This window comes from Gasterosteus aculeatus, chromosome 10 (assembly GCF_964276395.1).
Source record: "Gasterosteus aculeatus chromosome 10, fGasAcu3.hap1.1, whole genome shotgun sequence".
Lineage (NCBI taxonomy): Eukaryota > Metazoa > Chordata > Actinopteri > Perciformes > Gasterosteidae > Gasterosteus > Gasterosteus aculeatus.
The window spans coordinates 3961616-3976969 of record NC_135697.1 but is presented as its reverse complement, the minus strand read 5'-3'; the positions used below and the strand labels follow the sequence as shown (position 1 = coordinate 3976969).

Genomic DNA, 15354 nt, shown 5'->3' with positions numbered 1-15354 from the left:
AGCTCTCTCTATCAGATGTTTACAATTTCTCTCAACTGACAATTTGTAAGACGTTTCACAAGTAAGGCTCTTACTCGTTGACATGACCCAGGACAAAGCACAGATCTCCCCCTCGTAGCGAGCAGTCGTAATAGTGAGCATAAGGATACATTTTCATTTGCATGATCCTACTCTCTAATCTTTTATTTTGAATGGCAGGGAGAAAGGGAGGGAGAGAAACGGACAAAGACAAGTGGGCATCGTAAAAGTGTGAACAGATCATAAAACAGTTTAGTTAGTCAAATGTGACTTCAGGAAAGAGTCAGTTTGGATATCCTTTACTGTCACTGCATGTAGGACCCAGTTATGACTTTAATTTAAAGATTTCAGAAACTCACTTGTATTAGAACAAAAATTAGTGTTCAATATCTGTGAAGTAACTTACATTGTTTGGACAGAACTAGGATCCATTTGTCATCCTTAACACATGTACTTTATGTACTTAAACATACTTAAACTCAAATTTGGTTTGGTTTTATCGTCATATCTTTTGTACAGATTTGAGTGTGTTTTTATTCTTCTTATTCTCAGAAAAAGAAGTAAACTTTCCAAAATGTTCCCTTATTGCTACAACCATAAAGTGTAATGTAATAGAAAAGAGTTTTTCAACAATAACTCTCCCAGAAGCCTGGAGGAAGTCAGATTACACAGCGTACGGTTTAACAATAACATGCTTTGTTCAGGTTACTTCTCTTTTCCCACCTACTGTTTATTTTATGAAACACTACCTAAGTAAATGAAGATGATCATTATTTAGTTTCTTCAGCGTTATTCTTATGTTTGCATCATACCTATAGCACAAGATCTTGTGATTTACAGAAATGTAACATCTTCTTACGGTCATTTACCGTCTGTTGATGGATGTGCTTTGCTCCTACGTCATCCTTATCCCAGCCAATAAGCGGGTGTCTGGCGAATGCTGATCCTTTCCCTCACCACCTGTTGCCTCTTAGTGGGCCAGGTTATCTGCAGAGGCATGATCAGATAAGACTTAACATGGACAATTTGTTGAAAGTCAAAACGGGTCAGATAATGCATTTTCTAATGACCAGAGTGTTTTTGTTCTGACAGGAGTTCAACCGCTTCCGACGCCTGCGTCTGCACCAGCTTTTGCTTGCGAGTTAATCCCTTCTTTGTCTCGGCAAGATGTCTCTGAGAACTCTCCCTCTGGTTTTCATTAATCTGGGTGGAGAGATGCTTTACATACTGGACCAACGCTTACAAGCTCTCAACACGTCTGAGGACAATTCAGAGAAAGGTAGAGGTAGCTAGAGAACTGTGAGGCTTAGTACGCGTGTTACGTGTGTCATTGGTTGTGCTGATAAGCTGAAGCCTCGCTATCAGATGTTCAGAAACTGAAAGTGCACGGCCAAAACGACAACGCTATTTTGTTTCTTTTCTTACTCGGAATCTGGTTGCAGGAATCTGGTCAGAAAATGACAGAAAAAGAGGTATATATGTTGTACTTGAGCATATCATTGTATATTCACTTCCTTGTGTCCTTGTATGAGTGGAATAAGTCCTTCGAGCTTTAGCAAGTGTTTATAATAGTTACCTTCCCACAGTGCCCTGTAGTGTCTCCTACTGGCTGTAATGAGTTTATAGGTCAATTGTACAATGCGCTCTATGGTAAACACTAGTTCAACAAAAACACAGTGAAAACAGTTAAGACAGGAATCTGATTTTTTCAGTATCTTATTTATTGTATGAAAATATTTAAAGGTTATCATGTCAAAGGCCTGTGAAATTGTTATAGAGAGACAAATTAAGAACCAGCAAGAAAACTATGTCAAGTATTACCTGGCATGAGCTAGGGCCCAATTTTCTAACTGAATTTAGTGTAATTACTGTAATGAATAGAAAATAAATACAACATCAACATCTTGCAAAAAAAATTTTTTTAATTCCGCACAACTAAATGGTGGCAGCTAATCCAATCATGATGGAGAAACTACCGTAACACAATGATAACTGGTTTAGCAGAGTAACTCGGCTTTTAACTTTAAATTATATATCTAAGGTCTAGGTTGATTTATCAATGGTAGTGTCGTGCGAGCAAAACAAGGACTAGACTGGAGACTTTACTCAAAGCAATATGACAAAGTTTATTTGCAACAAGAAAATTCTGTCCTGCAGTTTAAAGTGCATGGACCTATTGAAAGAAGGCGCTTAATACACAGTGCACTCGAATCTTATAGTCTCTAGGAGCATTTTTGATTGGTTATTAAGATGGAGGCAGCTCCTGCTTAGAACCCTCGGAGAGCCCCATTGGAGCACAGGGATGTACATCCCTCTGGGCTCTCGGATCATCACGCCTCCCCTTGTTCATGAGTTCTACATATCAGGATGTTTGCAAGATGCTCTGCAAGATGATTTGCATATGAGTGCTGGGCGTAGTTCTAGGTATGGACGTGTTATTCTTATGGGGAACAGGTGGTTCCTGTTGAACTGCATTTGACCCAGATAGTGCTGCATCTTTTTAAAACATGTGTGGTGTTGTGACTTATACATGTTGTTCGTGCAATCCGGCCTTTAAGTGGCCTTCACCCATTATTACTATGCATTTATAGTTCAAGTGTAATTTCATTTTAGCGTCGTAGTTAGTAGTACTTTTTAAAGAAGCAAACAAACTTCATGAGTAGATCTGGCTTCCCCCTACAGGCTGTCCAAAGGCTTCATGTACTAATTGTAATTGTATTCTATATGACCCCAAAGAGCCACTTCTAACCAGCGTTCTGTTTACGTCCCTTTCCCTATCAAAGTCATGACGGACATTGTTGGGGCCATGTTTAGTAAGGACTTCATGGATGAACTTCTCAAACCCCAGCAGCTGTATTCTCACAGGACACTGAAAACCGTGCTAACTCGGTTAGCACACACCTCCATCATGAGGTTGAGCCAGGCCAGCATGGACAAAGTATGTACATGGAAAAAAAATGCTTGAGTGTTTGGTGGAAAATCCAAGTCAATGTTCTAATTAAAGATGGAAATTTTTGTTTTAATACTGTTTTGATATTTATTTCAAGGCCACTGTTGTTTTTTTTGGTTTAGGTTTCCAGTTTAAAACTCAAATCAAATGATCAAAATAATCCAATCTTCAAAATGGGTCGACCGTCTATTGTTCATTTTTTTGTCAATTACAAAACCAAAGTCACCAGTATTTAAACTTCTTTGCCATTTTAAAAAAGTAATACAATTCTCCGTTTGGTAGTATCTTTGTAAATGGGACGTGCCCTTAAAATTGACATTTTCTTTATCTTCTCTTCCCATGTAGCTTTACGAGCTAATGGTCATGGCGTTCAAGTATCAGGTCTTCCTTTGTCCACGGCCTAAAGACTTGCTGCTCGTCACATACAACCACATAGATACCATCAGAGAATTTGTCCAACACACTCCAGTGGTTGTGAACCAAGTGGACGAGACACACAGGAAGGTCATTGAGGTATATAGAGAGCAGTTATCACATCATCAACCGCTAATCATCATATTGCATTTATGAATCCTTCAAACCCATCAGTTGCCTGCGTCTATACAGTGCAACACATTACTGTCTGGATACTATCTGTCAGTTTTCATCACATGTATCTTCTGTAACCGTGTTCTTCTCTGATTGCTCATTACTAGGTGTACTCATCTTTGCCAGAGGGGGAATTCCAGCTTCTCAGACAAACACTGCTCATATTTTTACAAGACTTGCATGTTCGCGTGAGTCCTGTTGTTTTTCACTCATCCCTGCATGCAAGTGAAACGGAAATATAAACTTTTAATTAGTACTTTTCTTTTTTCCCTCCTTTCAGGTGTCACTTTTCCTCAAAAACAAAGTCCAGAATCCCAACGGACGTTTTGCCTTGTTGTCATCTGGCCCAGTGCCTCCAGGGATCGATGTTCCAGGGCTTATTAGGTAAGGCGCTGACACACATGACATTAATTGTGTTCTCACAGTAAGAGAACAAAGGGTTTACATGTACATGGGGACATTATGTTGCACAGCAAGTTCAGCAACAATCAGCATTTAGCTGAAAGACCCACTGCTGCTGTGTTATATTCTATTTAGATAGTCGTAAAATCCATAGAAAACCTTGAGCTTCTTCTAAAAAGAATTGAGCGTTGCAGTACAGTGGCTAACATGGGCCAGCTGGGAAAGCAACGTGTGCTTCTGAAGTCAAGGCCACCCTTTAAAACACAATTAATAGTTACATAGTTACTGATAGTTACATCTGTGCTTCTTTACTTGAAAAATGTATCATTACATTTCTCTTTTCTGTTATTTGTCAACTTGAGCTAATGAATGTGGCAATTTATGCCGCTAGCAACAAGCTAACAATGTCTTTGACTTGCTGAGGCGTACAGGCGGCTGTATATATGTAACCGCCGTCTAACAGCTCACCTTCGTCAGTGCAACCTGACGTGGTTGCTGATGACACGCTGACATGTCTTCCTTTGACATTTTCTTGTGTTGCGTCTCCTATAAACTATAACCGCATATAAGAACCATGTCAATAATCCCGAATGTCATCACCTGCTTCCCGTTTCCACAGGATGTTTGACAGAAAGGGCAGAGAAGTGCGACGTGGCGAGTTCCCCACAGGAGGAAGTTACACCAGCCCCATCAGAGAAGGGTGTTTTGAACTGCATGGAGACAGAGTCATCAGACTGGGCATGAACATGTACGTGTCCACTGTATTGGTATTACAACACATACTTTATATAATCAAATAGTGGATTAGATGATATTGCTGTATTTTGTGATTCATGAATTTAAAAAATAGATACAGCCGGAACCATCCAGAGGAGACGTACATATCCAAGCCTCCTTCTGTCAAGGTAACATCCCTATATATCTGACATTACCATAGCACGAAAAACACAGTAGGAACCAAGCAACTTATGTTTCATATTTACCTACTTTGAAAATGTATTGAACCGCATAGATTTTACGGAAGAATAGCTCTGCTTTTAGAAGATGTAACCGATTTCTGTAATAACTTTTATGGTATACGAAATAACATTCATAGATTGCTGCAAGCTACTCTGCAGTCCTCGAGTAAACGCTTTACATAGACACGTTATTCAATCACTACATTTTTAAACATATGTTGGGCTGCTTTTATCTTATGTAATATTCTCCTCCATTTCAACAAAACAGATATTGTATTTACTTTGCCACATTAACGTGCACTAAATTAACGTTTCATTTTACATTTCACTAAAGTGGTACTAGAATCTGGATACCGGATGCAATTTTTTCCATCATGTCACATTTTGCTTTTGACGGTGCAGCGCAGACCGTCTCCCTATAAATGTATAACTTTGCTGTACATCCCCACCGCCCGCAGCAGAAAGATGACGCTCCCAACCTGCTGGCCAAGGAGGAGCTCAATCTGCTGGCTCGTCTGATGGGCAGCATGAAGGCAGAGGACATGGCCGAAACTGAAACTGGCTTCCGGATCAACCTATTTATGACTGACGGAGAGGAGGGGGGCACGTGAGGGCTTTTTGCATTCTCTGCTATCAAAATAACAGTGATTTCCCAAAATATGACTTTTATTTTTGCTTAACAGGGGAACTTCAGGAGGAGCTGGGCAGTCCTCGTTTGAAGTGATAAATATTCAAGCAATCCAGGTAAGGTGATTTAATAATGTAGACTGTCAAGGTTCATCAGGTTCATCAATGTTAAGAAAATGTGTTTGTGTTTGATTCAGGATGAACAGGCTGCAACCCAGCTGGCCCGAATCGCCGGACAGTTTACCGAAGGAGACGAGCTGCCTGAAAGTCTCAGCACCAACAAAGGAGCCGACCTGTTGGCCTTGATGGACGACCTTTGACCTAGCTGTCTCACTTCAAAACCCTTCATCACTTTTATTTTTTATTTTAGTACCAACACTTACACTACTAGGGAATGCAGTGAATATTGTAAGACTGTATGCTTTTTATAAAATTCTTTTTTTTGTTTTTTGTAACCTCTATACATGACACTTCTAACCCTTTTAAACTTGGTAATGGATTCAAATATATGGGGTTATAACTACATGTAATGACATAAAGTTCAATACAGTTGACAGTGTAATAATATATAAAGATAATGACTGTATATAATATTATAAATATAAATATTGCAAACATTGACACAATTAGAGGGGGTCACACTGAGCCGTTTATTAGTGATTCCTGAAGCTGCCTCTAGAGGGCAGTGTGGTTCTGCTGCGGCGAGCAATGACACGTCATCACGCTGCGCCGCCTCGTGCAGAAGAAGCTTGTTCGAGCGGTGCAGCGTCAATTCCAAATACTGCTGTGAGGGGTTTGACAGGAAGTACGGATTTGACTCATTCAGGTATGTTCCGCACAATATCCAGGAGTAAAGTATGGAACATTTGAGTTCTCTAGGAGCATTTTTGATTGGATATTAAGATGGAGGCAGCTCCTGCTTAGAACCCTCGGAGAGCCCCATTGGAGCACAGGGATGTCCATCCCTCTGGGCTCTCGGATCATCACGCCTCCCCTTGTTCATGAGTTCTACATATCAGGATGTTTGCAAGATGCTCTGCAAGATGATTTGCATATGAGTGCTGGGCGTAGTTCTAGGTATGGACGTGTTATTCTTATGGGGAACAGGTGGTTCCTGTTGAACTGCATTTGACCCAGATAGTGCTGCATCTTTTTAAAACATGTGTGGTGTTGTGACTTATACATGTTGTTCGTGCATGACACGTCATCACGCTGCGCCGCCTCGTGCAGAAGAAGCTTGTTCGAGCGGTGCAGCGTCAATTCCAAATACTGCTGTGAGGGGTTTGACAGGAAGTACGGATTTGACTCATTCAGGTATGTTCCGCACAATATCCAAGAGTAAAGTATGGAACATTTGACCTCGGCAGCCGCGTAGGTACTTATTCTGGTCCCAGCTGAGGCTAACAGTGTAATAAACGAGCGAATTAAGCTTTATCGCTTTCTGTCTCACAATCAAACTGCTCATTTTGAGGAAAAGATGCTTTACTTTTCAGTATCAGTCCATAGGAGTTGATGTCAATTCCTCTCCGTTTCTGCTTTGAAACCTCCTTTAACCTCCTCGACGGACTTAAACCCTCCAATTAATATGGCTTTCATAAATATATTACACCTCTTGGACTAATAATATATTACTTTTTATTTCCTAACCTCAAACAATAACTGTTTCGCGTCTCTGCTGACTTGATATACAATTCAAAAAAACTCGTTCATCATCGCTTATCAGTGATAATTAGAGATCAAAGCATAGATTTCCAACTTGATTATTGTGCTATTATTCCTGTTTTCTATGGGAATTGTTCAAATACCACAAATGTAAGATGCCTCATGCTGACCAGTTTAAATGACTTCTTAGCACGGACATGTTGTTTGGGAATTTTCCATTTTTTTGGTTTAGTTGAATCCCCTCTAACGTCCTGACAACCCCTTCATCAGCGTCCATGGACTCCGAAGCGAGTGATTCTCCGGCTCCGAGCCGGGCACCTGTAGCTGAAGTGTTCAACTCCATCCGGGAGCGAGCGATCGCGGAGAACAGCATGGTGGTCCTGCTGCAGGGTCTGCAGGGAGAGGTGACCACGGTGGACCTGAGGAACGAGAGCACGGCGCGCGGCCGCGTGGTCAACGTGGACGCCTTCATGAACGTGCGTCTGGAGGACGTGCTGTACAGGGACAGACGGGGCAAACTCACCGAGCTCCAGGACCTGTTCATCACGGGCAGGAACGTCCGCTACGTCCACATCCCGGACCACGTGGACATAATGAAGACCATGCAGAGCCAGCTGGCCAAGATCCACCGGGTCCGCAACTTCGCCAGTCACGGAGGAGGCCGGAAAGAGTACGCCAAGAAAACGAAATGACCTCTTTTCTTTTTTGTGGAAGGATGAAAAAATAAAAACTAAGTTGAGTTTGGCAAGACTCCTACAACAATACTTCTTCTTTGCAGATTTAGCTGGCTCAGGGGATCGGAATGAAAAAAGTCAGCAATGCAAGAACACTTTCTTTCTGACTTTTTTTCTCATTCGATTGTGTAGAAATAGTGTTTTCCTTCACCACAGGCCTCTGACAACATCCCCCTGTTTGAACTGCTCTCAACTCGAGCACACGAGACCCCGACCTGTGATGACTTTGGGCCATGAGATGAGAAGGATCTCATTTCTCTTTTTACAGTTGTTTTTTCCTTATTACTTTATTACTTTTTGTTGAATGTTTGGTCTGCAGAATGACCCCACACAGTGACCATGATAACTTCCCTGAGCACAAGTTGTTCGCTACATCTTCCCATTGTGTGAAGCTGGTGACTATTTTGGGAATGTTTCTTCTTCAAAAACATTTTTTTGTTTTTCAAAAAACATTTTATTTCAATTGATTACTTGGCTCATAGTTGCAGCTCTACGCACAACCTCTGCGAGGAACTGCTGGACTGGAGTTTGGAATTGACACACAATACCCTTTTTCTTTTTCCATAAAAATAAAAAAAAAATTCTGAAGACGCTCCCGATGAAATGTGTCTGTTTCGGCGCGCGTCTGCTTTATTAGACTACGGGGAGCACGTTATCCAGTGCAGTAGTGCCTCAGTGTGTTTTGCCGTTCACAGTAAGCCAGTAACTGTCCGCATGCTGGAAAACATTAGTCACCATCGATGCCGTTCTGGTGGAGGGAAAAACAAGCGTCCTCGCAAACATGTGATCAGCGACCTGTCACTCTACACGCAGGCAGCGCGAGGAAGAGAGGCCTTCGCTAGGAAACGGCCCGCTCAGTGTTCCTCCCGGCACAAAAACACGATGGGGAATTTGAGGAATCTGCTGAAGGGGGGGAATGTTATTCCTACTCCGTGTCAGGAAGAGCGCTGGCCTGACCCCGCGCAGGCGGAGGCAGCGCATTAAGAGGGAATATGCACGCAGGAATGTCCCTCGGCGGTTGGCTCATTGTTTTGGGTGCAGCCTCTGTGTTTTTTTTAGGGACATATTTCTCTTTTGAGACAGAGCATCTGAATGACAGCAGCTCACATAATGACTGCTTACGTCTCTGCTGAATAACACGGCCGAGCGCCACATCAACACGCGGCACACTCAGAATAGCACTTTACAGAGGTTCCACCGCACAAACAGAGCGTTTACAGGACGTAGCGCGGCTCCGTCCTGAGACACCGACTCCACCTGTGGTCAGAGGAGGAGACTCAGTTCTTGTACTTTTTAGTACCAAAACAGCCACATTATAAATAGTCTCTGCTTCCTGGAGTAAAAATGAAGAAATATTACCAATTCTTTGTACTCAAATTAGATTTCTGCAGTAATTCACTTTGCTATTTGTCTTTTACTTCTTCTCTACGTTTGCAGATTAAGATTAGTACTACAAAATGGATCAAAGCCAAATTGTAATATTTCAATACTTTTCATATTTAACGTCTACTTTTACTTTTGGTACTTTTAAGTAAATCTCTATACTAATACTTAAACGCAATTCGCAATACAATTAGTATTTCTAATTTTAAAAGTACTTCCTCCACCACAAATCGTAGAGGAGTAGAAGCACAAAGAAGCAGAGTGTACTTAATTAAAGTACAGGAGTAAATGTACTAAATAAACACTTGATAAACTCCAACAAAAACTGCAGTAACGAGGTTTTTTGTTCTCCGCTTGCCGCTGAAATTAAAACACAAAGAGCTCCGTTTATCCAGAGGCCGCCCTGTGCCCACAGCAGCCGGCCTGCTATTTCCTGTCCCACCCTCCCAGCTCCACAGAGAACAGACCTCCTTGTGGGACGTCTGCGGCCAGCAGAGGAGAGACCCCCCCCCCCCCCCCTCTGGTCAGCGGTGGGGCTCAACTCTGCACAGAAGCTGAATAACTCGCTGCCGAAGGGGGATTTCTAGAGAAGTTTGAGCACTTTGGGCGCTAATATTTGCATATTGGCAGATGCCAGCTTGATACGCGTTAGTTTCCCTGATCCAACAGGATGGAGGAAACGCCTCCTCCTGAACACGGGAGGACCGTTAGTGGTGGGTCCTCCTCCTCTGGAGGATGACAGGGAGTGGATCAGCTCCTCCGTCACAATCACGCAGTGACCAACGGGCTCGTGCTGCTCCTCCGTCCAAGTGATGGGATCGTACCCAAGCAAGGCTGACGGAGAAGCTCCACATGTGGATCTAAAGTGTTTGTTTTTCCAGTGGAACGTGAGGTGAGTGATGACTTCAGATGACGTTTACCCTTTACTTTTATTCATCTAACAAATGTCATTTTTGTTCAAGGATGCTCCCCGTTAAAGAGGCTCCCCTGTTGGACCTTTTTACGTATATATAAGTAACTGCTGTCAGGCAGTAAACAGGGTAACAAACTCCTTCATTAGTAGCGTCCGGACCGTGTTCTTCACAGTACCACAAACCATAAAATCCTTTATAGTCGCGGTAGCTACAAATAAATACTTGAAACCTTGTTTCTTTTTATGTATTTTTATACTTAATTAAGCCAACTTGTAATCCCATTCTACTGCGATGGGTGGAAATATTCCCTGTCTGAGACAGAAGACATTTGACTACTGTAAAATAACAAGTGTCATTTGCGATGGTTTCTCGTTTCATCTTTTGACTCAAATCGGATTATCTAAGCAGGAAGTGTGGGAGGGTTGAGCGGGAGTGCATTTTATGGGGTTACATAAACAGCTACAGCTGCAGGGCCTTTGCATGTGTGTAGTTAGAGAGAAGTTATTGGACTTGTCTGGAGATGTGAGGTGTTAAATGTGTCTGCCCTCGAGCTGCGGCTGCACAAAACGGACATTTGTCTCCCTGTGGTGGTTGTGGTGTGATTCCAGCTCTGCACAACAATCTGCCCCTTTAGTGGAAATGTTAGTGACACAAGCGAAGGAGAGTATGAGCGTACCACAACAGTGTTTTAAAAGAAATAGGTCGCTGTGTTGCAACTTCATTTGAACCTTTATTTAATCGGTCATTAAAATCTTTTCAATCTTTTGTTGAAATGAAAAATATAAATAATGCAGCAATGCATTGGAATAAGCTTCTGAGAGCTTCTGGAAATAAGGGGTAGAAAAGAAGGACGTTACATGAGAATTAAGGCTTTTTACTTAATTTTTCTCTCACAAAAAAAAGGTAAAGAATATATTTGTATTTAGCGGTTTTATGACGGCTTATTGCAGCCAAAGCTGCTTCAATAAATATGTTGTTGTTGTTTTTTTACTCAGTTTAAAACAATACGTGACCAGGTAGGAACCAGGCTAGCTGCTTCCAGTCTTCATGCTAAGCTAAGCTAACCCGCTGCTGGCAGCAGCTTCATATTTACCGTACTAATTTGAGTGGTATCAGTCTTCTCAACTTAATCCAAGCATGACAACGTAAGTGTTTCAAGATGGCAACTCATTCCTTCAAAGACTCAAATGACACACAAAATATGGCGTGATGAGAAGGTCATATCTGGAGGCCGATAAATGCCACAAGTTTGATAAACGGTCTGATCGGCGAGCATGCAGGACTGGGTGCAAAGGCCAGTTTCTAATTAAAACACAAACACTTTGAACAAGCTGCAGCGGACACTAAATTGCCCACTTATGTTGATGTCTGGGGGCCGCAAATTGAGGGTGCAGATGGAGTCCTGCTTCTTCCGTCTGCGAGTTAAATGTTGAACAGAAGGCGGCGTCGGTGGAGACCCACCGGCTCCCATGAGTCAGCTGCCACCATGGAGACCACCAGTATAATTGGCCTCTCAAGAAAAAGAGACTTTGCGAGTGCACGGGGTCTGCCAAGACTCACCAGGATAAAGATCAGGGTGGGAAAGTGACTCTTACCCCCCCCCACACACACACACACACACACACACATACACCTTAAACACGGGCAATTGGAGCGGGGCACGGTTTTGTTTTCTCCCTGGAGAGAAAGCAGCAGAAAGAACAACATTGCATTCCCACGCACACTGTTGACAGGCAATGTGAGGGGGTGGGAAATATCAGTCATCATGTTTACATTAAGCTTTGTTGTAGCTTTGACACCATCTGCACCAACCCAAAACTTTAACACCATCTAACCTCCATCAATCTCTGAAAGGAACAGTTCCCCCAGTTATGAAAAGAAAACTACATTTTCCAGATGTATTGAAGTTGAAATTGTAGGAACGGCAAAGGTCCATAAGGAAACATCTCAACCGCTAGTCTATAGATCATTTATAGGCGTTTCAAAGCCTTCATTTACTTAAGGTGCATCTCCATCATTCAAAAGTCTAAATAAATGCAAAATAAACCAAATGAACACAGTCTGTCATGTGAGTTTGTTTCTGTGACGGGGGGAAAAAAAGAGCGTCCTCAGGCTCACTGTCATAAATATAGACTTTCCCATCAGACACTGAGGGCCACATGTTGTGTAAAACACTTATGAGGCACACAAAGTCCTTGTCTACTGACCTCTGACCCCAGCGTGGATCACAGGGATGATGGGAACACATTTTGTCAGACTTTTGGCATCTTTTTGGACGAGCTCGGACTCTACAGGCTTCACAGTGACACCAAGTAATATGAGTTGTTATATCACATTGAAACATGGTTGCACCAACTGTCTTCTTGTGTATTTCTGTGACAGGATCTGTCGCTGCTGCTGAAGTTCAGTGTATAACGGAGAGAGATGGTCGATATTTGAACCCGCTCTGCACCAGGATGGAGCCTATTAAGAGAGACATGGAGCTGCTTAGCAACAGCATGGCGACCTACGCTCACATCAAAGGTGACGACCTCTGCGTGTCTTTAACTGGGCCTTTCAGCCGGAGGCTCCAGGCTCCCCCAATGGGTCCGGCCATTGATCTGTGTCACAAGATAAACTTTTTTTTCACAAATGTTTTGGCATTTGTCCAGTTTATACAAACAAAAATGTTGATTAGTGAGATGCATTGTAGGTAAATGTATTCAGTACTTGGCTGAGGTCGTATCGAACCCGTCCTTGACTCTTACAGCCAACCCAGAGACCTTCGCCCTCTACTTCATGATGGGCGTCTGTCTCGGCCTGCTCATGGCGCTGTGCCTCCTGGTGGCCGGCATCGCCTGCAGGACTCGCCGCCGCGGCAGAGCCCCCCCGCACCCCGAGAGGAGACAGCTGAGGGCGTCCGGCAGGGGAGACGACGAGGCCGAGGGGGAGGAGGGCACGCCGGAGGACGATGGGGAGGAGACGGAGATCCCTAAAGTGACAACGGAGCCCACGGGCGATCGCAGCAGCCAGTCCAACGGGACTCTGAGGAGCGTGAACGTGTTCACGTCGGCCGAGGAGCTGGAGAAGGCGCGGCGGTTGGAGGAGAGGGAGCGAATCGTCAGGGAGATCTGGAGGAACGGACAGCCGGACATTCTGGTCACGGGGACGGGGACTATTGGACGAGTGCATTACCACTAACGGACGCTTGGATTGTGTCGTGAAGATACACCTCACCGACTAATATTAAAGCAAAGGATTGAGCGAAAACTATCGGGGTGGTGAGGAGGGTCATTTATGTTTGACCGTGTTAATTTAGTCCAGCTAGTTTGCTCATTTGCCCCCAGTTTAAACCTCAGATTCTTAACTGAACTTCTAATGTGCACCCCGATGTAGAAAAACAAGAAAACACTGATACAGGCTCATAACTGTGTTGCTCTGCATATGGCAGGATGAAGAAACATTGAAAAGAAACACAACTTTCTAAAAAATAATTCAATATGAAACACCATCCCTGGTGGTTTGGACATCTGGTGAGGATGCCCCCCTGGGCGCCTCCCTAGGGACGGCGAGCTGGGAAGAGGCCCTCGGGGAAGACCCAGGACACGGTGGAGAGATTCCATCTCCTCACTGGCCTGCGAGCGCCTTGGATCCCCCAGTCACAGCTGGTGGAGGCCTGGGAAAGGGAAGTTTAGGGTCTGTTACCACGCGAGCCGACCCCGGATAAGTGGTTCAAGATGAGAGACTTCCTCCCTGTTATTATTCCTTAATCATTTTTGGAATTTGCAATGCAATTTTCAAATAAATAACATATCATGAAATAAGTAATCATACACGATACAATTAAAACATGCAATATATTCACAATACTTACAAATCCATTTCATTTTTTCAAACAAGCTTTAAGTTAAATGTTTAATGTTAATTAAGAAACGTGTTGAATTAGTTTAGTTTATAGTATACATTTTTTCTGCATTTGTTGTATTACAGTTCTTAATTTCACTCATGAATTCAATATTCAACATACCGGTACTTTGTTTCCAGTATTTCTATCATATGAAATTGGCTTATCTGCATTTAACCGTTTCTCTGTATAAAAAATAAAAAGCTGTTCCTTTTTTCCAACCAAAGAATGGATGTATTTATCATTCTGTGTCCTATCAGGATTATTCATTATCAAACAATGTATTTTTTAGCATTAATTAAGAGAAGGAAATAGTCATTATCTTTATATCTTTTAGCATTAGCTGGAGCCAAGAGACAGTTAGCTAGCTTAGCTTAGGCAACACCTTTGCATCTGTTTAACTGTTTAAAAGGAATAAATGGCGCAGAACTTCCGATGACAAGTTTACAAAAAGCTCCAAACAATGTTCTATTCTCTTTGTCTCGTTCGATAGCAAATGTCATGTATTTATTGGTATGACCGCCATTGCTAAAACTGGATTTGGAATTGATAAACAATGCTTTAGCAATCATCAGACGGGACAAAAACTGGATTGATTTAATCAACTCATGATTTAATAATAATTCATGTATTTGTATTGTGCTTTAACTTTAACATCTTTTGTTCACAAAAATAATCTGCATATTTATCCAGAAAAAAGGTTGGGTCAGTTTCACGGACTAATCTCAGCAGAGAAATCAAGAGTCCCACAGAAACCCGGCAGCCTTTTTCCCAGCTGGTGTCTCTGACCTCGTGTTTCCCTTCCCTCTACTCCCAGCAGCCTTCCTCCTGCTTCCAGCTGAAGCGTGCTTGGGGGACTATGAAAGAGGCCTCAGCGCCCCGTCCATGCAACAGCTTCTCCAGGTGGACGTCTCAGGAGACCAGAGGACAACGGTCCACTTTCTGTTGGCTGGACTCTCCTCCTGTCAATGAAAAGGGTCCGTGTGCGAGAGCTGCAGTGGTTCGTCTCCCGAGTCGGTTAAGTGGTGTGGAATGGAGAAAGCTGAGGGTTTTAGGAGTAAACAACTCGTGGAACTGACGGAATGAGACACCGGTTTGTGCTCCTGCTGAATTGTTTATTAACTGGTTTGTGCTCCTGGACCTACAGCTCAAAAACACAATATCCACACTTATAATCCACGTTGTACACAAAGAAATATACATCATCTCTTATGCTGTGAAAATATAATCAACT

At 42.9% G+C, this 15354-nt stretch overlaps 3 protein-coding genes across 7 annotated transcripts; all 3 read left to right on the top strand.

The window, feature by feature from the left end:
- Positions 1 to 960: 960 nt before the first annotated feature.
- Positions 961 to 5990, top strand: oscp1a (organic solute carrier partner 1a). Of its 3 annotated transcripts, none has more exons than XM_040187954.2 (11): positions 961 to 1297; positions 1461 to 1490; positions 2802 to 2956; positions 3314 to 3481; positions 3664 to 3744; positions 3837 to 3940; positions 4578 to 4706; positions 4809 to 4863; positions 5376 to 5524; positions 5601 to 5661; positions 5742 to 5990. In XM_040187954.2, the coding sequence occupies exons 1-11, from the start codon at positions 1186 to 1188 to the stop codon at positions 5862 to 5864; spliced, it is 1167 nt and encodes a 388-aa protein (XP_040043888.2). In that variant the 5' UTR covers positions 961 to 1185; the 3' UTR covers positions 5865 to 5990. The 3 variants fall into 3 exon arrangements, with proteins under 3 accessions (XP_040043888.2, XP_040043889.2, XP_040043890.2); XM_040187955.2 differs by having other exon boundaries at positions 1071 to 1297; positions 5379 to 5524; XM_040187956.2 differs by lacking the exon at positions 1461 to 1490 and having other exon boundaries at positions 1071 to 1297.
- On the top strand, positions 5769 to 8531 carry lsm10 (LSM10, U7 small nuclear RNA associated). Of its 3 annotated transcripts, none has more exons than XM_078080775.1 (3): positions 5769 to 6370; positions 6775 to 6858; positions 7477 to 8531. In XM_078080775.1, exons 1-3 carry the CDS (start codon positions 6253 to 6255, stop codon positions 7896 to 7898), a joined length of 624 nt encoding a protein of 207 aa, XP_077936901.1. In that variant the 5' UTR covers positions 5769 to 6252; the 3' UTR covers positions 7899 to 8531. The 3 variants fall into 3 exon arrangements, with proteins under 3 accessions (XP_077936901.1, XP_077936903.1, XP_077936902.1); XM_078080777.1 differs by having other exon boundaries at positions 6223 to 6370; positions 7439 to 8531; XM_078080776.1 differs by having other exon boundaries at positions 6283 to 6621.
- A 138-nt stretch (positions 8532 to 8669) lies between these two features.
- On the top strand, positions 8670 to 14346 carry eva1bb (eva-1 homolog Bb (C. elegans)). Its single transcript, XM_040187960.2, has 3 exons — positions 8670 to 10215; positions 12620 to 12760; positions 12987 to 14346. Exons 2-3 carry the CDS (start codon positions 12694 to 12696, stop codon positions 13415 to 13417), a joined length of 498 nt encoding a protein of 165 aa, XP_040043894.2. The 5' UTR covers positions 8670 to 10215; positions 12620 to 12693; the 3' UTR covers positions 13418 to 14346.
- The last annotated feature ends 1008 nt before the right edge of the window (positions 14347 to 15354 follow it).